Genomic DNA, 27667 nt, shown 5'->3' on the forward strand with positions numbered 1-27667 from the left:
GCTGAAACCACTTGTCCCAAGTGGGGTTGCAGTGAGCCGGAGCCTAACCCAGCAACAGAGGGCATAAGGCTGGTGGAGGGTGAGGGGACAAACCCAGGACGGGATGCCAGTCCATCACAAGTCACCCCAAGCAGGACTCAAACCCCAGACCCACCAGAGAGCAGGCACAGACCAATCCTGCTGTGCCGCTGCAACGCCATGCCCCACCGAGCCCTGTACCCTTATGTTCCAAAACAAGGATTCATGCAAAGAAAAGGTACAAAACAATGCTTTTTTATAAAATATATAAAATACGAAAAAGGGATTTTAACAAATTTGTGTGCAATAAATACAATGTGCTTTGTGATTTTCAATGAAACTGAATATGTTGCTTTTCAAACGCACGAAAAAAACTAAAAAAACAGTTTTTTTTCTCCCTGAAATCTACAACCAAGGAACATCGGGTCTTGGGGAAAAAAAGGTAAAAGTACTCTTAAGCTGAACTGCGACAGCCAGGTCACGTTTCTCTGGTGACAGACCTTTTGAGGGGGAAAAAAAATACACACTCTTTATCGGAAAAGCCTGAATCCCTGCCCACAACCGGCACTTCTCCTCATCTGGAAGCTGTAATCTCCGTCCCAACAGAGAGGTGAGTTAAATACTTGTAATTCTACTAGTCGTACAGGGCAAAGTTATTCGGCATGTTATTCTCGCTGCAGCTGACATATCCAGAGAAGAGTATCAGGAGACTCGTTCTTCTGTAATATGTCTTTGGCCAGGGGCACAGTGAAGGCGAGTGGCATTTCGGGTTCTAAGCGAGGTGCACCAGGGTGGAGTTGTTTCTCCTCAATAGGTACATAAGAGACTCTGTTTTGACATTTATGTGGCTTATTCTGACATTAAGACTAAGTGTTTCGGACCGGCTTTAAAGAGGATGTTTGTTTTGGCACGTAACCCAGCATGAGGGAACAGCCAATGCTGAAAACCCCGCGTTGAGCCGAAAGAGGGTTACTTTTATTGCACCTGACTGCGTGACACCTTCATTCAACGATTTCCTTCTTTGGATGTTTGCCTTTGATTTTCACTGCAGGCGACAGAGAGATCAGCCGGTTTAGATCACAAAAAAATCCAACCAACCAACGTCTATAACCTCTTGTCCCGAGCGGGGTCGCGACGAGTCGGAGCCTACCAGGCAACGCAGGGCGCAGGGTCGAGGGGACATAACCTGGACGGGACACCAGTCCACCTCCAGGCACCCCAAGCAGGGCTCGAACCCCAGACCCACCGCACAGCAGGCACCGGGCAAACCTGCCACGCCACCGCAACCCCCCACAAAAAAAAAATCCAATGACATAAAAAAACTGATCTTAGTAAAATGAAAAATATGTTGTCCAGATGATTATGAGAGGGGCACAACAAAGAGGACACAACGTTTAGCAAGCAGCATGGGCAACTCCTATGTTCCACACCAAAGACCTCATGGACATGCGACACAACCACTGCCAGCACTGCCCGCATCCTTGGTGCTTGTCCTGCAGCTGTCTTGGCCGAATGCTTCTGGGAAAGGTCCAGTACCACGTGTCACTACTGACAATACATGCAGTATTATTAATAGACCCCCAGCAGATGCTCATTAGTAATGTATATCTTCTATGCTTAAATCACATCTGTCAGGGCCATATCCGCCCAATAAATGGCTTTCTCTGCACAGCAACAAAAGAGTCATAAAACAACGGCTGACAAGTACTGTCTTCTTTCCATACCACCCACTCACACCGACCACCTTACCTCCTCCCCCACTCAGCTGTGCACCACACACTCCTCTGAGATATTTCTGAGACTTCGAAAGTGCTATTATTAACGTAAATTAATAAATAATTAATTGCCTTCGATTCTGCTGAGTAATACTATATTTATTTTGCTTCCGGAAAATTTAAAAAAATATATTCTGCACGATATTGCAGAAAGAAGTGTCAGCAAAAAGAGTATCCCTACACTTACACCCTAGCTAGGGCAGCAGGTAGCATAGTGCTTAGGGCCATCACAAAGGACCTGAATTTGACTGCAATAGTACACCTGAGTAAGGGACTTAAGAGACAGCATATAGTTGTACAAATTAGGAAATCATTGTAAATATCTTAGTGTGGTTTACTAACATTGTACAGGTGGACCAGCTACTGGTGCAATGGAAAAGTCCAGTAAAGGTGTCTATAGCACAATAATCAGGGCTTAATTTGAGGAAAAAAAGGAGAAAAAGAAGAAGTACATAAATGAAAAAATATTCACTGTAAGAATTCACATGTTGAAGTGAATAGTAAGCTTAATAAATCAGTGAATCTCCAGTGATAAAGAAGAACAGGAGTGATTTGTCTGCATGTAAAAAAGAGTTTTTAGTGTAAAGTTTTGCTGCATGCTGAACAACCAGATGTGTGTGTGGAAACCGTGTAATTACCTCTTGACAAAGATAAATTCTGGCTGGCATGTCTGTCAGGATTTCAAATCTCTGGGATATATTTTGCATTCAGCTTTTATTCCCTGTAAATGTAATTTTGATACACTGAAAGAGTTCATGTTTCAAATAGATTTTAATAAGAGGAATTTACTATAAATTGAGTAACTTGTGTGTTTTCCTAAACCACTCATGTAGAACCATTTCATTGTAAAAGAGTATGGTAGCACAGCCAGTAGCGCTGCTGTCTCACAGCAGCTGGGTGGAGTGAGAGGACATGGGTTTGATCCCCGCTCAGTCTGTGTGGGGTTTGCATGTCCTCCCTGTGTCTGTGTGGGTTTCCTCCAGGTGCTCTGGTTTCCTCCCACACTCCAAAGACATGCTGTCTAGGTTGAGCCATAGTGTGTGCGTGTTCCACTGATGTATGGATGAGTGACCCATTGTAAGTAATGTATTTAGCAGTGTAAATCACCTTGGTGAATAATGTGTGTGGGCTGATAACACTACATAGATTTTGTTGGAAGTTGCTTTGCAGAAAAGCATCTGCTAAATAAATATATGTAAAAAAAAAAAGAAACCCTTCTCTCCTAGGGCTTCTGGTCAATCAGTTAAGATCCACTTCTAGTTTGACAGCTTCCACCTGTGATCAGTTCTTGGGTGCCCAAGAGTCATCATATCTTGCGCCTGAGTCCTGTAGCCTGTTCTCCAATACAATGATGAGTAGGTGTATGAGCATACCTCCTTTCGATAACCTGGGCAGTGTTGCAGCTGATCCCAGAATCAGGCACGCTTTGGAAGGGAACGTAGGCACAAGGAGAATATTTTAATGTGATGCATTCGAGCTTACGCCCAAACACCTCAGACACTGTGAGGTACCAGCACTACCTGCTGCACCATTGTGGCACCCAGGTCTGACGTGGTGATGTACATGGACTGTGGTCAGTTTTACAGTTAAATTGAGGTCAGTAACATGATGGGGAACCGAAAGACTCTATTGTTGTGCAAAAAAAGTAACACAATGGGGAGAACAGAGCAAGAAGGGGGAAAGAACAAGATGCCCATATGCTCATAAGTGCTGGATAAATCGGATATTTCACAGCAACATAAATGACATTTACCTTCGTTCACCCAAAAGGGACATGTACTTGGGCATGTTATGTGAAGACTAAATTTACATCGGTCACTGGAGTCCACTTGCTTCTGCATCAACACAGTGTGCAGGATCAAATGTGTTTTTGTTTGGAAGTCACGGGCACAAGTACCCTCATGGAACATTGCTGGGGTGTGAGTGAGAAAAACCACAGCCTCCCACACACTTGCAGACCAAAGAAAAACAAAATGAGCAGATGAAGAAAGGCTGACGTGTGAGTTAAAGCAAACATGGCTATTGTGCCCGGCTCTTATCGGGCACCACAGCTTATTCTCCGTCTTATTTTAGGGCTTTTCCCTGAACAGTGGTGCCCACCTTTCCAGCTCTGTGGACTGCACTTTAAAGGTCGCTCTCTTGGGGCTTCACTTGCACCCTGGCACCTTACACATTTGAGTTTTAGGGGCAGGAGGAGCTAAATGTGTAAAATTCCCATTTCACCGATGAGAAGTATCTGCAGAGTAGCTGAAAACCCAGCTCTCGTGTTATTTGGGCATGGCCTCGCTATAGAACTACATGCCAAATTTTAGCTTAATACGTTCTGCCTGCCTTACTGCATGAGTGTTATGACTGAATATTTGGAAGCGGTTTGTCAGAGGACATTCAAGAGAAGAACGAGTGAGATTTAAATGAATTAGACAGGAGCACAGAGCTATAAAGCTCGGTAATAGCTGTCAAGGACATTACACGAGGCGTGCACAAATCACAGATCATAAATCTAATTTCCCACAATTTGGGCCAGGCAAAATGTCTTGTTTTCACCGGGATTTATTTACTTGTTACTTTTTCTAAACGTACTGCTGGTGCCAGTGTTTGGGTCAACCTCTCTTTGGGAAGCAGGAAGGGATGGAGACAGATGTTAATTAGTTTTTTGATGTCTCAAATCCTTTCTGGCTCTTCGGTGATGCAAGAAGGTTTCCGCCTCCCGGTGTAAATTTGCAGGTGCTGGATTTTGTGTTCAGCATCTGTGTGAGCTTTCGACATGGAAGAAATGCACTTCAGGTACAAATAATGGGCTTTTTAAATGTTCTGCCCACGACTCGTGTACGTTAATCTAATTAATAAATCCTTTAATCTCATTTGTAGGGTTTATTCGAGAGCCAGAAAGTTTGTTGTGCTTAATCCACGATGCTCTGCGTTTGGGAAAAGAAAAAAAGTAGATGAGACTTTGTGTAAACTAGCATACGGCAGAGCAGCTAATTAATCTCCGGTAAGGTGTTAATTTTTTTATGAACAGTTGCTGGACCTTCCGCTAAGGATCCATCTGATACTTTAAGAAGTTGAAAAAATCTATTACATCTCTTCAAGTTTCAGTGAAATGAATGCTCTTAAGTAGCAGACAGCAAGTCCTGACCACGTTAAAAATCAAGATAGTGAACCAGAATACCTCATGGGGGTCTTCTTGGAGGAAGAAGCCAAGATTTATATCACCTGATGTATTACTTTTAATAGATTGGCATTCTGCTGAACCAGGTTATGATGTAATAAATTGCTGTGAGTTAGATGGAGAGGTCCTGTAAATAAAGAGACACGGTCTGCATAAAGACTTATTTCACAATTTGGATAGTCATTTCAGTCTGCTATCTCTAAATAATAGGAAGAGAGCTGGAATTAAATGAACTGGCCATGAGGAAGGGGCTAAAAATCTGGATGCATTTTTTAAAAGATCTTCAGTGATTCCAGAGTATCTTCATATTGTCAGTGGACAGCTGGTGCTGAAAGTTAAATCTCCTTTATGCACCGCTGTAGGTCATGTTTTCTAAAGCTTACCTACAATTTGCAGATCCTGTCTGATTTGGATTTATGAGCAAGCAAGCAGTTGAGCAACATGTGGTTGCACTTTGCTTCGAAACTCTCACTCACTTTGAATAACTGCATGGGCAGGGTAACGTCAGTCCAGAGCCTTTCCAGGAATCACTGGGGGGGTGGGGGGTGTACACCATTCCATTGCAGGGTAGCCACATACACGTAACAGGAAATTTTGTGTGTCCGATTGACGAGCTGAGAAGCATGTCAGAACTGTGCTCTGATCTCACATTGCCAGCACGTATTGATTTGCTATATGTTGGATGCAGAAAAGTGAATTTCTCACATATTTGGTTGAAGGGTATGAAAGGTGGTGAGAGTAAATATAGAGGTAATGAGTTTCCCTCACAAAAAGAAAGACAAATAAATTTCACACATTGCTTTGATTCCATGCACAGTGACCGAGACTGACGGAGTCACAGCTTGGGCAGGTCATCTGATCAAGTCTTCTACCAGGACGTGAAGAAATGCCTGATGCTTTTATCCATTTGACACATTTTACTCCAGAATCAACCGAATAATGCGTGTCAAGAAAATAAAAATGCAGCATTAAAGAAAATATCCGCAAAAAGATGCTTTGTATTCCATTCAATGTTTCTGATTTTGTATTTTTTAGTATGGTCTTGAGGATAATTTTGGTAACACCTAACAATCCCTCAGTTACCTCCTTCTAAAACAAAACCACCTGAGAGATGGGAGCATTATTTTTGATCATATTCAGCTTCAGAAAACTAGATCGTGGGAAAATCAAGACGAGGGCTGTCTGTAACATATGCACAAAAAGTAAAGGACTCAGGGATAACAAAGTCTGACTTTAGAAACCTCCTTAAAAACATTCAGAAATGTTATTTTGAAAGGGTAACTCTGAAAAACCATTTGTCCCTTGGCCGATGAGTTAATGCAGTTATTAATGTTAATAACATTAGCATAGGTATTCAAGTGGCTACCGACAATACAGTATTTTTGATGTCACAGTGGATCTTTAAGACAGAATTTCTACAGGTAATGTCATTATTCAGACAAATTGACACATATGAGAAGTCATTTTATATTAATATTAGCCCAAAAACAGCCAATTCCTTACCGAAATAACTATTTCTTTTACTTTTTTTTACCTTTAAAAAGGGACTAAAACTGGGACTAAAGAGGGACTAAAAATATGTCCACATACATAGAGTGATGAGTCATGGTCAAAAGATTACAGTTTATCACAAGTGTGATCATGTAGCACCTTCTAATAACTTCCAGAAGGGTTTCCAGATATTCCACACAATTCATTAGAATTGTCATGCAACTCAAATGTTAATTGTTCCAATGGGAGAGATTTAAATGCTCTAGTCATCAACATGTTTACAGATGGAACTTCGACCATGATATTAAAAAACAGTTCTTTTTGAAATAGGTGAAATAGGTGAAAATGTAGAGTCTATAGACCATAACATCATCAAGAAAGGAGTTTGGGTCATGTCTTAACAAGGGCATAGTTAGGGAGAAATCATTTTTAATTAATGGTTTCTTGACTAGGGGGTGGCTGCCTTTGGCTCCAAAGGTTACCCGTTTGATCCCCGCCTCCGATTGCAATGCTCCTGAGCAAGGTGCTTGCCCTACAATTGCTCCATTACCTTTGCCCGGCTGTGCGCTTGGGTTCCTAGTCATAGCCCTGCGATGGACTGGTGTCCCGTCCAGGGTGTGTCCTCCCCAGCCTTGCGCCCAATGACTTCGGCTCACCACGACCCCGGTTGGGACACGTGGTTTTTGAAATTGGTTGGTTGGATTGTTGCATGTGCCTCAGTCTAGTAAACTTTGTCTTACCACATCCCCAGAATCAGTGCCCAGAGGGGATTTGCATTTAAAGCACAACTGAGATGCCCCAGGGAACATCCTGTGAAGGCACACTGGAGTGAGGCAGATTCTGTAAAGTTTTGCTCCTGGATGCTGAGGGAGGTACAGGCAGGGAACACTTTACCACACATAGATGACCATTCATGGTCGCCAAGAGACTCGCCCAAATTCTGTTCCCAAGTCCCCCTCGGTTCATAAAAAAAAGCAGGTACCAGTGCTTGATAAAATTGTATATAATGCCAAAATCATGGCCCTGGAGTTTGGTGTAATGAGCTGTTTCTCCACTTTTGTTATTTCTGTCAGTAATCTCTTCTGCTTTTCTAGGGCAGCAATAAAGTGACAGAGTTGATATTTATAGAAGTCTATTTGGTAGGCTGAAATTATTCCTTAAAAGGTTGAAGCTCACCAGTGATTGCTGGCACTCTCTTCCAACAGATAAAGTGTCTGACAGAAAGCGATTTGTGTTAACTTGCACCGAAGGATTTGAATATAAGAGCTTGATTAAGTTGGTAAAGTTGTTTCCCATTTTAAGTCTGTCCAAGGCAACAAATAGGAAACTCCACTCTATTTGGTCAAATGCCATTTCAATATCAAGAGAGATAATTAGAGATGGTTCTTGCTTTTACAGCAATGAAGTTGATAATATATAAGGCATATATTATCGGAGCCGAACCTGACTTTAATGAATCCGGTTAGATCGTGTTTAATTATGTCTGGAAGGTAAGTCTGAAGCATGCTTGGCCCAACTTTTTGGTTACAATTTTAAGATCCACATTCAGCAAACTGATTGGACAAAAGAAGGAACATTCTAATGGATTTTTCTTTTTCTTTAAAATTTATATGTAACCTTTCACTGGTACTAGCTTGAGACATGAGTTAGATTGCTTCGGAAAAAATTCAGACTTGTCTTAGCATCCTCATTAAAAGACTTCAAACTCGACCTTACATAACATCGTTGACAAATCTGGGCTATAGATCTGTCAAAGAAAGGACCAGTTGCCCGTTTTCCTACTGGATTAAGTCATATAAGCAGTTTCGTTCATCAGTTTCTAAATCTGTGCATCAAAAACGCTTTGCTTTACCAAGTGCAAAAAAATTGATTTCACATTTCTTCATAAAAGCAACTTTAAAACACAGTAAAACACAACTTCTAACACATGAAAGAGGAAAACGAATAATTATAAATACACTGAGATACCATACCTGATTCAGATGATGTATTTCATTGCTCTTAAAGATACATGTGAAGGGCATAGTACGTCCTTATGAGGATATGTCTGCAAGAGTGGGTTAAGGCTAGAATGTGTTGGGAGAAGAAAAGACTAGAGGCAGTTGTTACTCCCAGGCTTTTGACTACCTGTGAGGATAAGATGAACAAGGAGTCCAGGGACATAGAGAGCTCTTGACAAGGGCAAGGACCAGCAGGAAGATAAAGGACTGCAGTCTTGGAGACTGAAAGTGGTGTTCAGTTGTTGCTAGAGATGTCAAAGACACGCTTCAGTATGCGAAGATGTACCTGTGATGGTTGAGGGACTGTATGCTATACAATTGTAGGCTGTACCTGGACAAATACACATGCTTTTGGGGGACATGAAGGTTAACAGTATTGGTTGCACTTCCACTTTTACTAATGTCTATCAGATGTAATTAAACCTTTCTCAGAAAGAATCTGTGAGGTTAAATTATCGTTTGAAAGACTCAGGAGTGCTGACCAGATGTTTTTTTAATTACAATTTTTTTTTCCATTTCAGTGATCTAGTATGGTGACACTAGGCCTCTTCGATCTCTTTATTAGTTTGCAGGCTCTACTTGCTAGGGTTCCTTGATATTGCTATCATTTAAATGAATGGCTGGCAGAAGCACAGAATGTATCTGAAAAGAGGGAGGCCCTTCTCCACTACTTCCAAACATAATGTGAAGTGCTGTTGGCCTGATCTCCTGAGGAGTTAGTGTCAAAGTCCTCAGCTTAAGTCTTGGTCTTTTTCAACAAGCACCCATGCTTGGGATCCCTGCCGCACAAATGAGGACAGAGCAGAGAGCATGACATGCCACCTTGATTTGTCAGCTGGGGGTGCCACACCACTTAGTCACCCTGTTGCATTGGAGAGGGATACGATGAAGATGTGCAGTCCATTCTACAGGTGTTTGTAAATGACTGAAGTCAGTCTTTGAACTCCAGTATTACACATTAAAGTTAATGTGAAATATTATTAAAGGTCACATGGAATTTTATTCATAGGCCTAAGACTGTGAGTCAGTTGGTACTCAAACAGACGCAATGTTGTGATGGCACTAATGTGTCAGCACCGTCATTGTGACTCAAAGGATGGCCGTGAACCGTGGGGACAAACTGTAGCGGTGAATCATTCTGTGTTTACACAGCATCAGTGTCTAATTAGACACAATAGAAGTCAATACTTTGTTAAAATGGCATCTAGAGACTTTCATATTGTAAGAACCAGCTGCGATCAGTTTATGGCTTCAGTCACAGGGGTAGCAAACAAAAACATTGACAGCGCAGAAGGTTGAGTTATATTCGTGAGTAAATAGAGTCTGCAAAATAAGTTATTTGACATCAGTAGTGGTACAAGATGCAGGCATCTATAGGCAACTGGTGGCCAGTGACTCCATGTCAAAAAATACTGAGCCAAGACAGGATTTTCAAACTGCCCTTAGAGCAAAAGTCTCTATTGCATCAGTTAAAGTCCTTGATGGGATTAAAAACATTCTTATTATGAATTTTACATGAATAAAGACCAAACGCAACTCTTTACTTGGGGAATGAGAATGAAGCAGCCCTTAGGAAGGACTTACTGATCCTCTGATGCGTTAAAAAGTCTTTTGGTGTAAGCATGAAATGAACAAAATTTTAATTTCTTGTCTGGGGTGTTCTAAGAGCCTCCATGTCTATATTGGATTCACCCAATTTATTACTGTGCTCTGTAGAGCTCAAGAGTCAAATAAATCTAACCCTGAAGGAACACACACTGTCGAATATTGGGTGTAGCTGAGAACACATGGTGATTGTGACAGTAAACCCTGCTACTCTTTAAATGAATTTATAAAAAACTACCCTCACTTGAAAAATGTTGAAAAATAAATTGTTCAGTCATCCTGTGAATAGAAAGAGATGCAGTCCTCATACTCGTGTAGAGGGAGGCTAATGAACAACCAGTGCCTCAAAGTACTGTTAGAGATATAAAAACACCCAGCCCCCCATCCATTTTCCAATTCAAACACAAAAACACCTATTTGTGCTGCTGTTTCATGTCCATATTCTCCCCTCCACCCTGGCATATGACCATTCTGGACAGAATGGTTTCAATAAAAGTGTGTTTGCCAATGCATAATTACATATTCATATGCCAGATTTCCACAAATGATACTTTTTGCTTTGAAAAATGTCTGATTTATTACAAATTACTGTTTTTTTTTTTTTAAGTATATACATTGGTGCAACATACTGTACAGCCCAAGTATAAAAATGTCAAAAACATGATAAATTGAGTCACCACCGCACACAATAATACTTTATAAGTCAAGAAGTTAACTGTGACATACTGCATAATGGAAAAAATTACACAATGTGTATATATAAATAAAAACATACATTTCTTTTACAGTCCTGGATGGCAGAGAGCTCTTCTTCCATTTCAGTCATCACAAATTTTTTTCCACCGAGTAATTTTTCTGCCAGTTGAAGGTATAGAACTTGATATTGTGTTTTAATTCAGGAAAGTAATTATAGCAGTAGCATTGCCTCTACAAGGTGAAGGGGCAGATTAGTTGCAGTTCTGTTCGAAAAGGCACTAACCGTATTCCAAATGTGAATATGCTCATACCAGAAGGGAAAGTGGTGTCAGAATGATATGTATTCTGTATGAAAACTCGTTTACTTTCTGGATTTTATGGCACCTACAGAAGAATTTCCAAACAACTGGCAGTTCAGCGATCTCATTGCGGGAGCAAAAATGCCAGGTAATATACATACAGTAGTGGCAGGAAGGGAGTTTGGAAGTGGAAGGCTGTGTGCACCAACCATGCTGGTTTGTCATTAATGGAAAGCTGCGGAAAACAAAGGCTATTCACCCAAGACAAAATGATTGGCCATATGTATTTCAGTGGAATGAGAGTCTGGGTATCTCCTGTCTAGCAGTGTTACAGATTGGCAAGAAAAAATAAAAAGTTATTGCTTCTCCTTCAGTCCACATAGGGTGGCTCAGCGCAAAGATTTGCAAAATGTGAAAAATTGTTATACATCATCTGCAAGGAATTTCAGTGTCATTTTAGGGTCGGACACTGAGAAGCTTAGTTCATGCCTTCGTATCCAGTGGGCTGGACTACTGCAACTCCTTATTGCTTGGCTGCTCCTACTATGTCCTCTCCTCCGTCTAACCCGTGTTTTGTGTTCCCTCCACCTCCAGCAGCCAGAAATGTCACAGGTTTCAAGAAACTTTGCCACATCAGCCCAGTTCTTGGATCCCTTCACTGACTACCTGACATATACTGTAGATGTGGCTTCAGGATACTCTTTTCAACCTGCAAGGAGCTCAAAGGTCTTGCGCCAACCTACATCACTGATGTAGTAACTATGAGCCACGTCATTCTCTGCATTCATAGGAGGCCAGTCTGTTGTGGTCCCGGAGATCTGCACGAAAACTGTGGGTGGCAAAGCATTCAGCCATCATTCCCCTAACACCAGTGAAAGTTACTACTGCAGTAAAGCACACCTTCTACTGTGGCCTTTAAACCTAGACTGAAAACCCACTTGTTTTGACCTCCTCTTTCTGTTTCTGTATGCCAGCTGATATACTCATGAGTTTCTTTTTTTTTTCTTCTCTCCCCCTCTCATATATATCTCTTTCTTCCTGAGGTGTGACATTGCATCCTGGGACACCCATGCTTTTCCCCTTTGGTTTAATATATCTACACAGGTCCCATGTCACTACATAGAATGTCCAGGAGGAGTGGGCAGTCACTGATATTTGGACCCAAGAGGTTTATTTCTCTCCTTTCTTAATTCTGAGTTTTTTTTGTTTTCCTCTCCTCACGTGTCAGTTGCCTTATCTAATCACTTACTATATCTTACCCATCTAACCAAAAATGTTGCTTCATCTGGAACTCTTTACAGTGTCTTCTGGAACACTGTTCAGTGCTCTGCCACTCCAGTGAAGAGCACGACACAAAAATAAAGTGAACTGAACTGAACCTCAGTGGTGTTCAAACAAAAGAATTTTTCATTCTGTTGCAAAAACATTTTTTGTGAAAGCAGAAACAAGCACCTTATAAACCCATGGTGGATCTCAGCCTTGTTCATCAGATCAAGCTGTCTGGGGGGGTGTCTGGTTTAGGAGGCACAGCCTCCTTCCCCATGCCCCCCGGTCGGTAAACAAAGTAGTACTCCTTGCGGGGTTCACTGTGGTGTAAGCTGGACTTCACAGACAAAGGCAGCTCATCAGGGGCCAGAGCCCGGTAGCATCCCTCCACCAGCACAAACAACCCATAGCACTCTGGCTCCAGAACCTCAAACTTCTTTGCACACTGGGTGCAGAGGTCAAGGGCTGTCGTGCCCGGGCGGGCACCCAAGGTCTTGGTGTTAGAGCCTGCCTCCAGGAAGGACACATTAATGAAGTCCTGTATGGTACATAAAAGTAAGAGGTATTGGTCATTGCCCTGAGAACCATCTAGTAGTCTAACAGCTTTTCCCTGAGCCACATTCCAGGTCCTTCATAGCCCAAGCAACCATGTATCCTCAACCTCTGCCTTTTGGCCCAGCTTGACAGGTTCCACAGATTGCTATAGCATCCAACCCAGTCTAAGGTTGGATGGCTCAGGTTACATTTATAGCGCATTTAAAGTCAAGTACACATCTCTGACCATCTCCGCACATACCTGCACGGAATTGCGGGACACTCTGGCTTTGTTGAGGGTGCGCCGCCTCTCCCAGCGGTGAATCGAGTCCTGGATCTCAATGCTGAACTGCCCGGTGACCTCCAGCTTGTCATAATTCTTAATGTGCTCCAGCGCTCCATAGGTAGTCGTCAAATAGTATGAGCCTGAGTGACACACAGAAGCGGGGACACAGCAAGTGTCGCCCCTAATTTAATCCTGCACAGATTGTGACTCAACAAGCATCCTTTTTTGACAGTGGTTCCAGACACGAAAAACGTCCCTCAGCTACAATCTGGCTCATTAGCAAACAGCAGGCATTACACTACCGTAATTGAAACAGCAGCCTGCTTTGATGTGGTACACAACAAGGCTCCCAGCTTTATTACCAGGGACACAGAGCCAAGTCTTAAGTGTCACCCAGATTCCAAATTTCAGACCAGCTTTTTGAGAAGCGGATGGCGGCAATGAACCGTGCAAGACCGTGTCGACCCAGCTACGCCTCATTGGGGCTCCCTTGTGCATGTGTGAGACAAGTGGAGGACCCCCCAAACCCACCCACACACATCACTCCCCACCTTCTCCCAGCTGCAGCGCTGGATCCATGAGCTCCATCATGTACTCCACGTCCAGAAGCAGAGTGGCCATATTGCAGCGCGCCAGAACATACATGAGCACAGGCAGGAAGTCATCCGCACCGTAGGGCTTCCCTGCAGAAGAATGGGAACATAACGGAAATAGGCGAACATAAATAAAGCTCATTACACACATCACGTATATATGTATATTAATATTAGTAGATGACTTGTGATTCAATCTCTTGAGGAGTGAGCAGTCTGGACCAGCAAGCCAATGACACAGTACAGCGTACGTTCATTGCCTTTGCAAGCACTGTCTAATAGAGAGCGACTTTGGACGTGGAGACCATATGGAGCTTGGTTAGTAGACAGAGGTGCATGATCAAAGGAGAACACTGCCATTCTGCTAGAGGAAATTCAGCTACTTCACTCATTGTGTGATGTTAAAGCATATGTGATTTGACAGGGAAGGCATTTGAATATCTGACAGCTGAAGATCAGCACTCCACATAGTTAAGATGTGGACGGGGGACTAGTAAACTGAAGGAAGTGAGTGCAACCACTGGAAGGGCCCTGCTATAATGTTTTTGAGCAAAGCACACAATGCAGACTTCTACAGGAAAAATACCCTGCTGTTTCAAAATCATTAATGAAAAACATCAGGCAATAACAATAAGGGCACAGAAAATATGTTGAGCCAAACAGGAAGTGTCTCTGCTCACCTGGGCTGCTAACAGACATGGACTCGTAGATGATCTTGCAGGTCTTGAGCAGAAAGGAGATCTTCTGCTCAGGGGAGTACTCCTTGTACAGGGAACTCAGCTTTAGCTGGATCTTCTCCATGGCGGGTGCCTCGGGTACGCTGGTGGTAACACCCAGATCTGTGGTGGTGGTGTTGAGCACCACCTGCTGGTTGTCCCGGACACGATCCAGCGAACCATCCTGTGTATGGATGTCACGCAGACGCGAGTAGATGGCCTCGCGCAGGGGCTTCAGCACACTCTTGCAAAGCGCTGCCTCGATGATGGCCTCTACAAAGTCCCCCATCCCAAACCGCAACATTTCTTTCATCAGCTCATTGCAATGTTAATGTTATGAAAAAAAAGCACTAGAACATAACTGCAGAGTTGTTCCGCCCTCTTCTTACAGCAATATAAAGGCAGAATAATGAGTTGTTCTTCATTAACATCTGGATGGTGAAAAAATGGTCATGATGCATTGAAGGTGCAGACCATCACACACACACACATTCATTTAGCTGATACTTTTCTTCAAAGCATCTTACATTGTTAAGGTACTGAATTATTTACGCATCTGTACAGCTGGGTAATTTGACTGGAGCAATTTTGGATAACTACCTTGCTCAAGGGTAGTACAATCAGACATGAGGCTTGAACCTCCAACCTTTGGGTCCAAAGGTAGCAGTGCTAACCACTATGCTACCAGCCACCCTATGGAGACAAACATGCATGAGTATGCAGAACCCTAAACAACCAAGCTTAAACACCTACTATTATGACTGCTTAACATTCTAGGTTAAGCCACAAAATCATGAAGAAATAAAAACAGTTCTGCATCATGCCTATGAAAGCATAATTGTCTCCTTGATCAAAGTTTGGATTTTTATGTACAAGTAATTTTTTTTATAAATCAGTATCTTTTATTTAAGAGACACTTTTCTCCAAAGCTACTTCCAATGAACTCTATGTAGTGTTATCAGCCCACACACCTTATTCACCACAGTGACTTACACTGCTAGATACACTACTTACAAGGGGTCACTCATCCATACATCAGTGGAGCACAATCTCTGTCAACTAACACACTTTGGGGAACCTGAACAGCATGTCTTTGGACTGTGGGAGGAAACCAGAGCACCCAGAGGAAACCCACACAGACACAGGGAGAACATACAAACTCCACACAGACTGAGCAGGGATCGAACTCATGTCCTCACACTACCAAGGCGCTGTGAGACAGCAGCGCTACTTGCTGTGCCACCCTCTTATTATATTCATCTTTGTATAAATCAGTAATTCACTGTAAGATCCAAATCACTGAGTAAATTAAGACCACTGAGAGAACTCAATTCATTTTTTAAATGAGCTGAAGACCATCACGATAATGTGCAAGCAGATCGCCGTGCTGTATTATTACAACCACCATGTGTTCCTATCTTTAATTATTGATATTATTACGACGGAAAAGGGAGTCTCGACTGTGCTGCTGCTGCACACGATGAGAATAATCTTAGATCGCTCTTCAGAGTCTGTGCCGTTTTGTTTGGCGTCTATGACAATGAGTCCCAGAACAGTATATTCACGCTGCTCCAAAGGAGATGACTTGGGAGGACTCAATGAGTCAGCATGTGTTTAAAACCCATATAAGTAGCATGAGGAACTTTACTATTGTCACTGATTGTTGCATTCACTCGATGAACAAAAGAAAAATATAACACTGCTAGAAAGTGGGTGAGATGAAGAGTTGCAGCCTAAACTTTACAAGGAGTTTGATTTGAGCATCAACTGTCATGTGTTGTGGCTGTGTTCTGTATTAAAAGGTGCAATACGAGATGCTAGAGTTGAGAAGGTGTGGAATAGTAAGTACTATAGCTTCTTTCTTACCCAGCCTCTCCTCAGGGGGGACTAGAGGCTCTAGCAGGCTCTTCAGCTCAGCACTCTGGATCAAGTAGCTCTTTAGCTGGGTCATCATCAGCCGGATCTCCTGTAGCATCTCTGTGCTGGAGCTGTGCTTCTGCATAGTCTCTAGGGTGTAGGTACGATAGTCCCGCACCAGGTTTCCAAAGTAAGACTCCCGGTCCAGGGCCAGCTCCACGATGCGCTTCTTCAACTTCTTGTCTGCACTCATGAAGCTGGTGAAGATGTGTGACAGGTTAACCATAGACAGCCTCTGCTTGGCCTTGTCCAGCATGATGGTGGAGCTTCTTTTTATTGTGGCCATGTTGCTGCTATTCGGATCGGGATCCTCCTCGGTGCTGCTGGTTGAGTAGGAGTCTGGGTCGAGCTGGGACGGTCCGCCCTCAGGGGAGTACAGGGACATGTCAGAGCCCTGAAGGTCCGTGCCTGAGGCAGAACGTCGTGTTGGGGTAGGGGTGCTGGAGGTCTGAGGGGGACCTCTAATGCCTTCCAGGATGGCCAGGTTTGAGGATGGGTCTCCACTCACCGGTGATGTCAACACCATTTTGGTCAGCAAGGTCTGCCTCTTTCGACGAGGTGGGGGAACAGGTTTTGCTGCTTTTCCTGCAGTAGGGGCAACAGTGCTCTCTGAATCACTGGTCAGCCTGGCCAGGGGGACTGATGTGGTCAGAGTAGGGACCTTGTCTCCAGTAGACAAGGTCTCTGTTGTGCTGGCATCGTCAATGGAGACCAAGGTGGCAACGGGCACCAAGGCGGGCTTCTCATCCTCCTTCAGCAAGACATTCTCCTCCTCCTCCTCCTCCTCCTGCTCCTCCAGCAGTTGCTTCTCAGATGGCTTTCGGCGTGGTGGGACAGGGGGAATGCGACGTTGACCTGATGGCTGTGACGTTGCGGTATGTGGACTGCATGGCAACAGCTCCTCTGGCGTGCTGGCTTCCCCTCTGCTGCCTTCTTTCTCCTCTTTCTTCTCTACTTGGCTGGGGGCACACTGAGGAACAATGGCTAGAAGTGGGTGCTCCTCTAAGGCATGAGGGCGGGGAGGAAGAGGGGCAGGTCTCTTGTACCTCAGCACAGCTGGGCCTGGTGTGGTCAGGCTCTGGCTCCTGACAATGGGCAGGCTGCTGCAGTGTTCTTCGATAAATATGGGATTGACGTACCACAGCCGGTCACCTCCAGCAGATGGCTCCGTTTCACTCAGGTCTCGACTGCTGTGAGCTACAGCCTGGGGGACCTGGCCTGCTGGCTCACTGCACGACTTCCTGTCCTCTGCACACCTGTTGAGCGATGATCCCCAGAACTCTGCAGGTGGAAAGCGAGAAAACGGGTCAAACTCATCACGCCATCTGCCCTTAATATCCAAAAGGGCGAAAAACACCAGCTTTATGACCCACCTCGGAGTTACAGAATTCAAATTACTGACCATCCTATGAACTGTAGAAATCGCTGAGTAGAGAATAACTCACAGCAGCTTAAAATTTCCCCCAATTATACAGCTGGGAACAAAGAACCTTGCTCAAGGCTTTTTCGTAATTCTTTGCCACCTCGGAATGACACCTCACAGTCCACTGTGGATGAAGCTTAACGTTGCCTACTTACCTGATCCCAAACTTGACATCATCTCCATATCCTCGTGTTTTGTTGCTTGGATGATGACCTGCGGCAGCCTCAGCTTGAATGGAAGAATATCTCTGATGGGAGAAAATATGAGATGCCACTGCTGTGAAACGTCATTTCATCATGTATATGGCTGCGAAACTATATTACGTATGGGACATTTTCTCTAGAGGGATGACACTCCAAAGAAAGCATTTTCCACCATCTTCTTACAGTTCTCCACTCACAATCTACATACATTGTGATTAATGTATGACATTAAACTGACTGCTGCCTATAAGAAAACTCTTTGAGGTCCGAAATCACACTCCTCTTTACTGTGACTTTTGTCGCAACAGACTCCCGTCCCTGTGTTTTGATGCTGTTCGCATTATTTTTGTGTATTGCATTTCAGATAAGGGGGGGGGGAGGGGGAAAAAAAAAAAAAAAAAAAAAAATTTTTGCAGACCTTTTCCCTTAGTTACTTATGTCATGAAGCTTTGTTACACCAACTTCGAGTGCTTTGGATTCTAACCACATGATTTATGATAAAAGTACAAACCCCTGAGTATTATATAAATATGTCTGCACTGCGCACCCTGTTAGTGTAAAGAATGTCCCTGAAAAGGCTGTGTGGGATGAAAAATCTCTAGTGCCGATACGAGTCAACCAGAGCGAGACCACGCTGACCAGCACTTTGTCCGGCCTTTCTTTTACTCCAGGTGCTGATGTCATAGACCGTAGCAGGCATGAGCTTACCGCCTGCTTTACCCAGACGTCATCCAAGCACGGTATAGTACAAACCGGGATAGGGGTTCAGCTTACCGACTGACACAGTAGAAGGCAATGAGCTTGAAAATGTCGTCAAATACGAGGACTGAGCCCTCCAAGTACACCACTGTAGAGAGAAGGAAAAAGAGCAAGAGACAGTGAGTGGTTAGGTGGGGGCTTGGGGTGCGTGTAATTTAGTGATGAGCTCTTCTCTCACACACACGTACACAGCACCATTTCCTGCTCCATCACAATAGAATCAGTGTGTGCAGGTCTGTGTGACACTGACCACCAGCCTTGAACACAGATAGACTGAGGTAATATCCCAGTATATGTAGTTTTACAACACAGTTGATGGCCTTTGGGCCTCTTGAATCCACATGCATTTTGTCGAACTTGAGCTTTTTGCAGCAGCTGGAAGCCTGACCTGAAGCAGGCGCTGCAAAATCAAGGGGATCGGACATGGGTTCCATCCCCACCCACTCTGTGTGGAGTCGACATATTGCCCTAGTTCCTCCCAGAGTCCGAACGCATGCATTTCAACTTAATTGGTGACACCAAATCGCCTGTAGTGTGTGTACGTGTGTGTGCGTTATGCTGGCCCGTTGTATTGATGGGTAAATGACTGTAGGTAGTGCACTGTACTGTACTGTACGTAGCACTACACATCACCTTGGTCATGCCTTTAAGTCGCTTTGGAGAAAAGCATCTGCTGAATGAGTAAATGTAAAAGCGTAGTATTCAACTGGCTGGACCTCCTGCCTTATTTACATATGCGTGCTTCACTGGTCATGAGATAATAAACAGCTGAGGTAGAGCTTCACTCTCAAGCAACGTGACAAATGCGGTTAGCGTGGTGCTATTTCTGTCCTGTTCACATTTCCGGTTCCGTGGCTTGCTTCACGGCGCCCTGCCCCCAAACGCACTCCTGCTCCCAAGCAACCCCTGCAATAAACACGGCGCAGGAAACATCATCATCTTCTCCCCACCACCAGCCCACAGAGCTGCTTTGAGAAGGCAAAGGGAACACTAGCTCGTCTGATGGGGACGGCGAAGCAGGAAGTCCCGACCTTCAGACGAGCCAGAAGGCAGGAAGCGGATGGCACGTCTCCCCATAGCGAACAGCAGCCCCGACAGACCATTTACAGAGCTACTTGGTGTGTGGTTTTTGCTCGCTGGAGGTGTTACAATGAATGCATCAGCAGTCTCCAAGGTGGCCAGAAGGTGTTTTTCAACCAGCAGAGAAAACCACTCGCTAAGCACCGTGTCTTCACTGTAGGAGAAGCAGTGCAGACGATTCCTGGTCAGCTTCGCCGCGGTTTCAGCTACACGCCCCAACGATGACTGCAGACAAGTATCGCTCTCCTTCCCTCGATAACTTGCCGTCCCCTGGCAAGACATTGCACTCTACAGCCTACTCACACGACTTCTCCTCCCTGATGAGAAGATCCTGGACCTGTGGCTCCCCCTCCTGGTCACAGAATCGCACTGATAGGATCATCTTCTTCAGGACTGGATTCTTCCTCACAAGGAAGATCTATGCATTCAAAGGAAGTTGCCTTCATTGGTACGACCACATACCCAAGAGATGCAGAGATTTTTATTTTTATCCTATGAGACAAATAATCCAACAGCTCATTAAAGTACTTCTCGCTGCATAATGGCTCTGAGGGGGTGTTTAGCTGTTGCTCCTGCCAAGAGAACATTTAGACTTTTACAGTCTGAGCTCTATGCTGTCAAAGGTGTTCAAGGAGAATGTACTTAAAAGAAGAAACTTTGTATTTGTGGTATTCCATAAACATTTACAAAATCTGTTCACAGCGCCCTCGAAACTGGCTCAGTGTCACTATACGTGCGATTTCTCCTCGTCTGCGGTGGGCACAGGATACCATAAACCACTTAGTACCATAGGCAGAATCAGCTGACCTTGAGGTGACATTTTCACTGAGCAAAGCCTCTGCGATGACTGATATCCCTCCGGTCCTAAAGAAGTGCTAGACACCTAGTCATGTTTGCGCCTCCTGCTGGATTGCTGTGTGTCATGTTCAGTTACTTACCCCAGGGGTCTCTCTGTACAGGATGAGTGCCGCACGCTCTGGGGACATGCCCAGCTGCAGCCATACTGGGCAAGTCTTGATGAGCCTCTCCAAAATGCTTATGCCAGGTGGGGAAGATGGTTCTGGGGACAAGGAACTTGGGGGGGATGGGGGAATGAGGTCCATGGGGGGGGAAGAGGGGGGCGTGCAAGGTAATTTGGGTGCTGGAGAAGATGGAGGAATAAGATCCTTGGGGCAGCAAGGCTTTGGGGTTGGCGCAGGGGCTGGAGTGAAGGAGGACACTCGGTTCAGAGGGATAAAGTGAACGGCACTGCCATTGGAGGTTGTCCTGGGGTTTGTGTGCGGAAGCTTGAACCTGGTCGGGGAACGGGGTGAGGTGGCCATCATCCGTGGTCTAGTGGGAGAGCGTGGCTCCTGACCGGCCCTGTGGAGACATTGAGTGAGTCCATTACCAACCATCATCTCCCTGCAGGACAAGGACGCAGAGACGTGTTCCCAGCAAACCGTCCCTTTCCTCCACCCTACTCACAGTGACTCATCCTCCACCCGGCTTAGGGCTGTGCCTTCAACACCTCGCACCACCCCCAACGCAGTTGTCCCCAGGGTCCCATAACGCAACAAGATACTTCAGTCTTAACACAGCTGAAACCCCAGAATGTCTCGTAGGAAACTTGTTAAACGTTCTTTTATTTTTTGCTCTTTAAAAATTCCCTCCAACAATATTTCAACTATCGCGCGGCTAAAGAGCAGCAGTATTCTGTTTAAAGACAGTCACTAGGCCTTCCTTCCTTTGCACATGATCAAGCTTCTCAATTACAAATTTACACCACATTTTTCCCCACAAAAAAAAAAAAAAAAAAAAAAAAAAAACCACACAAATCAAACAAGTATTACATGCATCCAGTGTCAAGGGATGTAAGTGGCTTCCGTTTGGTCTTTTTATCCAACTCGGATTGCGGGTATTTTTTCTTTTTTATTTTTAAAAAAACTTCGTATCAGCTATGTTACCCTGACATTCGGGTTGCAAAGACGTGTAGTGACATCAGGGGCGGTCAAGGCACGGTTTGCAGAGAGCAACATGCGGACACTTCAGCGTGTGCAGCAGAGCCCCACGTTCAACCAGAGCAAACATCTACAAGTGTGGGACAAACCAAACACAGAATCGGGACAAGCTCACATGACCCATCCGTCGGTGATCTTGCCTGTCCTTTAGAGCGGAGCACGATTTTTAAAAAAAGTTTAAAAAAAATTCTCCCGAATGGCACTGAAGCATTAACTAAGGCCAAGAGCAAAGCAGTACACCACACCACTACACATGTCCAATGTTTGTTAGGGTAAAGTACTTGTTGACCCAAGTCGAAGCCTCTCGAATGGCAGCCTACTGCAACTTGTTTGTCGGTAATTTTAATCCCTTAAAACCCGCTTTCTTCAAAACTTATGTTTACTGGAATGAGGACACTTCATCGTTACACATCCCACAATGTTTGAGAGAGTAAAACCTTTATTTACCCAGCACAGGTCTTCAAAATGACAGGATACGCTACAACTTGTTTAAAGACCATCACTTCTTTCACACTCATACGTTAAGGATTATTGACTTTAACACGCTGGCAATAATTCGAGGAGCAGCTTGATTTTTACCAGAGGAAAAATATCAGATTGCTGAAGGAAAATTTATTTTCTCTGATTTAGACTGTCCAATAAAACAGAAAGAACTTTTAATCACATTTCACTGAATGACAGTATGTTCCAAAAATAAAGGGGAAAAAAAGTGAGTAAACATAATGGAGAAGAGAAAACATAAAACAAAAGTAGTACCTTCAAAATGAAGATCTTCAGAAATGTACATTTTAATGGGTTTTAAGATGATTCTTCAGTAAGAGAGAATAACCATAAAATGTGTAAACTCCAACACTTCATGAGGCACAGTTTAAAAACAAATAGCTGCATGAATCTTTCTATCTTTACAAATTGCAGGAACAGATGAAATTGCATCAAGATGTCACTTGTGAGGACAAACATGATGCATGGGAAATACATTCAATAAAATTTCAAATATAAAGATATCTCTCAAGCTCGTGTATGGTGTAAATGTTCTTGCACCGTGACTTTATCACCATGCCCAGATAAGCCTTTACACAGCCGCTTCTCCTGTATTGTGTAAATGTTTCTACCTTTTTAAAAAAAAAAAAAAAAAAAAAAAAGGAAAAAAATTGGAGGAAGGTGATCAGGATTAGTCTATCTTGAGTTCTGTGCACCTACTCGTGCAACGAACATCGGTGCATAAAGTGGAAACAAACAAAAGTTTACTTAAGAATCACATCTCCAACTATGTCTTTCTCCTAATGTAATGCCTAAATTGTATTTTCTCTGAGATGTACGTCGCTTTCGAGAAAAGCGTCTGCTAAATGAATCAATGTAAATAACGGCAAACTTAAGATTTTGTTTTTTTTTTGGGCCCGATTTTGAGCCCGTGTAGGCAGACAACGCACTTAGACCAGTAGGTTCTTAGATCACAGAACCAGGCCGGAATCTGACCAAGGTGAAGCGTTGACCACACATACCCAGCTGATGGTCTCATTTCCTGAGCGATAGCAGTCGCTTTCAACATCCTGGAACTCGCCCGAGCTGCAGGAACCGTGCTCGTCTCTCCTCTCGAACCCAGCGTCACACGCGACTTTGCTGCCGAGGAGCCCGTCCACAGCGGGGGCGCCAGTCCATCTCGGCCTCACCTAGTTGTCCCACGCAGAGCAAAGTGAAAAGAAACAACCAAAAAAAGAAGTATGGCAAGAAGTCGATCTTCCCCGTGCGCTCCCCCTCTCTCTCACTCGCGCTCTCTCTCTCTCTCTCTAGACTTCCTGTGTTTATGTGAACAGCAGTGTTGTCAGAATGAGGTTGTCCAGAGTGGTCACTGAGCCTCCCTGATCCACCACCCACTGCATCTGTGCTCAGCGTTCAGCTACCCCTCCCCCAATGCCCCCCTCCTCCATCGACACAGAGGAGGAGAAGCCTTCAGCTCATCTTGGCTCCCCAAACCCAAGCAACACTGGATCGCTTGCTGATGCATTTCACCCCAAAAGAATCATGCAGGACGACAAAAAAAAAAAAAAAAAAGCTCAGGACTCAGCCTGGTCCACACCCCCCTCCCCCCGCTTTCCTGTGGAAATTAAAAGGATCCAGATGCGTGGAATGCAGTGCGGATTGTGGTATGCAGACACCGGACTCCGCTTCTCACAGAGCATGCAAGAAAATTTAAAAAGCTATAGGAAACAAGGGAGGGGAGAAACCACCACATGTATTAATTCGCAGCGCCTCCCCTTTAGAAACGCAGAACATGGACCAAAGACCTTCATAGGGAGTGAGATAATACTGTAACACGACTCATGTTTACTCAGAACCAGGCGGCCCACAGAGACAGTCTGTTGCACCACCCCCCACCCCTTCTTGGCAGAAGGTTACTGCTTCACAGGGAGTGTATGTGCACGCATGTGTATACTGCAGCTGTCAGCTCAGCCAGCTGTGGAAAGGTCACAGCTCAGGAGCTCTGGGATTTGTTTGATATACTTTCGTGAACTTTTTTTGTAAGCAGAGACCGACTGCTCATTCCACTCATCAGCTGTCACAGCTCTTAAGGAATAAGGCTGTTACTGTGACCCTCTTCCAGAACATAACACTTTTCACTACCTTAGTCGGTTTGAAAAGGGTATAATTGATATTTGTACATTTACAGCCACCATTTTCCACAGAAGCACTCTGAAATTTGGAGGTTATGAAAGAGTAAGTACATGATTCATCATTGGGTGTCATCTTAAAGTTAAACCAAAAGGTGCTTACTCCACTTTTTAGAGCAAACAAAACTACAGTCAGCAAACTGTCCAGTTTGCAAACCTGCTGGGCAGTTTGGAAAGGGGAGGAAATTAGGGAGGGGGGGGAAATGGCAGCGCTCACTTCCCCTTCAGGAAGGCTGACTGCTGCTCACACTGCTCTGGAAGCTTTGGCAGCGGAAAGCAGCCGTTACTACACAAGCCTCTCGTGAAACTAGTTCCAGGCAGGCTGGTCAGCGGAAACTAAAGCAGCACGGGTTTTGCTTCCTGAAAGATGGCTCATGGGAATCTCCCCCAATGTACTACGGTGTGTCCTCTTCCTCAGACGCCTCACAGTATTGCTAATATGGGTCAGACGGCAAGCAAAATTTAGACATGTAAAATGAGAACAAAGAGGTAGAGATAAATATAACTACAGAAAAATACCGAAGGCATAGCCAAAAAAACCCCCCACATCAACTAGGAAACATTGCAATGTTTAATTTGTGATTGTACACCCCTATTAAAGGATTTAACTGTACATCAAACCTTGTCATTTATTGCTTTACAATAAAATGTATTACGATATGTTCACTGACAGCAAGACAGTACATTCATGTCATTTATACACATCCACTATACTCCAGTTTCCATCACATTTATATACTTTCAACAAATGACCTAAGTGTTTCTCTCTGTATTGAAACTTTGCATTCACCTTAGAGAAACGCCTTCATGTACACGTGTGTGCACAGTTTCACTGAGAATACACGCTTGACCGTGAATCCAACACCCTACAATGATGGCATCGCTCATGCACCCATCCATGACCTTGTAAAAATATTTCTGGAGGAGCAAATATTTCTGTGGAACATTAAACCATATACAGAACATGGAGTGTAACAGCAGGGTGTTTTTATGTCAGGGCCTAAACATAATGCTGTGACCATACCAGTGAGCTGCTCCAGAGCCTCTCCAGTGGACAGGGGAAGAACAACCTTGGAGTCCCCCCCCCCCCCCCCAAAAAAAATTCCTCCTCAGAAAGAAGACAAGCCCACAAAAGAATGGTGGGGGGGGGGGGGGGGGGGATTAAAGTGAATGATTAAAAGGACAAAGGAGAGGAAAGCTAGGTGACAAGGCTGTGGGATAGAATGCAGTAGACACAGCTGCAGTGAAGCACACATGGTCACTTCCTCAAAGGTCCACAGCCAGGTTTCCCCATTGGAAAATGTAGACTTTTACACTCAGGCCACCCAAACACCCCAAGATGAGGAAATCCTCTTTCCCGGTGCCAGTGATGCTCTGCAGTCTTGCTCAGAGGACAAGAGAAAGAAGGGAGAAGGAAAAAAAAAAAAAAAAAAAAAAGCCAGCAATCCAGAACTTGCATGCTTTTGGTGGGCAGGGTTAGGCTGCAGACACAGGTGTAGAGAGTAATGCCCCTTCATAGCCGCAGCCATGAGGAAACTCAAAAGACCCATCAACCTTTGTTTATGTGGGAGCTGGCAGAAAGGGTCCAAAGTCATCTCTTACATCCTTTAGGCCTTGAGGGAAAGAGTCCAGTACGTGGTCCAACCGGAGTGCCGAGAAGTCATCCCAAAATACCGGCATACCCTGTACAAGGCCATGAGAAGTGTTTCTAGAAATAAATTGGTTTAAATTCCTTAACCAGCACCTCGAACAAATAAAGGCTAAAGCTGCCCTTCTCTAGATTGCACATACACCCAAACACCAAGCTTTCAACATTGGCACCTGAGCAGCCTCCTCCTGCCTTTTCAAAACACCCTGCAGTTTTAAACCCATCAGATTTCAACTCCTTGGACAGTTTTCCCCCCCCCCCCCCCCCCCCTTCCAGGAAGACAGACATCCTGACTGCAATGTGGCAGTGTAGTGTTATAGCTGCCAGTCTGAGGGCGAGGATGTTTTCCGTGGCATCGTTCCCCCTTAGCCTAGCACTGGTGGGCCGCAATGCTCGGTGTACTTGGTTCCCAGGTTCACCAGCAGCTGTGCGCACATTGCTAAGGTAGGAAGAGGTGTTGGAGGTCAAATGGAGGAGAAATGAACATGTCATATCTCATCTGCAGCCCATGTGAAGACTGGCAGTGTTGACCCTGCCTCATTAAAGGAAGCACTGTTTCAGAGTAAAAGGACAGCAGCTCATTAAAGTGCAATATTCACATGTCATCTGTCATGCAAGAAAGAACAGTTCCCAGTGGTGGTGTGCCACCTTTCCCCAAGTCTAGAAGCACAAAATATCCTTTGGGGAAGAAAAATCCAACATGGAACTGTGGAACCAGAATACAATATCAGAAACTAGGCTGGCACATTGATCTGCAGGTCATGAGGAGAGATCACAGTGCAAGTTTTACTGACTCACCCACACATCATGCAGTCTCACACACGACTAACCCCGTTTTTAATAAATCCATAATCTCTTCACCTCCCGGGAAACTAGTAGGACATGTCCTTTGTCTTGCCCGAACCCCGCCCCCCCTACAAGATGTGTGTCAAAGGGAGTTTCCTAGTGACAGAGCTCAGTGTATAGAGGCATTGTGCAACTCACCACAATGGGAAGTGAAATAGAAGGGACCGAATGGAAACAATGAGCTTCAGCATCATCAAGTCATTCCACCTAAGTCACATCCTTGTTAAAGACGATGACACCAGTTCTGCACTACAAGTGTTTTTTCCCCTTACTGTTCATGGCTAAATGCAGCAGGGGTGAAAGGATCCCTCCCCCTCCCCGAGTATTGCCCCTGTATGGTCTGATGCATGTGCTGTACTGTCTGGATATAGGACCGATTTTCTGCTTGAGGGAACAATGCACTTCTAGTTCTCCCCTCTGTCCCTATGAAACACTTCCTCCCCCAACCAGACCCCTGCCCTTATTCACTATACATCACAATGCTTCACCATAGCATTGTTTAGAATTTCCATTTGTCCTTTTCAAAGAAAGGAAAACCAGAATGAACATGTGCTTAGGACATGTCTCAACAAATTATGGCACTCATTCAAGTAGGAGCTTCCAAAATGCACATAACCATAAAGGAAAAAAACCCTCCACAGAAAAAGAGGGAAGACAAGTAAACAAGAGGGGGG

The 27667-nt window shown here is 44.4% G+C and overlaps 1 protein-coding gene across 2 annotated transcripts; it reads right to left on the reverse strand.

Annotated features, from left to right (window-relative positions):
• Positions 1-10813: 10813 nt before the first annotated feature.
• On the reverse strand, positions 10814-23831 carry LOC108924106 (ras and Rab interactor 3-like). 2 transcript variants are annotated; one of them, XM_018735278.2, is made up of 10 exons: positions 23333-23831; positions 20769-21192; positions 20134-20248; positions 18766-18838; positions 17944-18035; positions 16315-17646; positions 14413-14721; positions 13691-13822; positions 13116-13279; positions 10814-12857 (listed from the first exon to the last, which is right to left on the reverse strand). In XM_018735278.2, exons 1-10 carry the CDS (start codon positions 23377-23379, stop codon positions 12540-12542), a joined length of 3006 nt encoding a protein of 1001 aa, XP_018590794.1. In that variant the 5' UTR covers positions 23380-23831; the 3' UTR covers positions 10814-12539. The 2 variants fall into 2 exon arrangements, with proteins under 2 accessions (XP_018590794.1, XP_018590795.1); XM_018735279.2 differs by lacking the exons at positions 20134-20248; positions 23333-23831 and having other exon boundaries at positions 20769-20900.
• Positions 23832-27667: the final 3836 nt, after the last annotated feature.

Source organism: Scleropages formosus, chromosome 1 (genome assembly GCF_900964775.1).
Source record: "Scleropages formosus chromosome 1, fSclFor1.1, whole genome shotgun sequence".
In the NCBI taxonomy this organism is placed as follows: Eukaryota; Metazoa; Chordata; class Actinopteri; order Osteoglossiformes; family Osteoglossidae; genus Scleropages; species Scleropages formosus.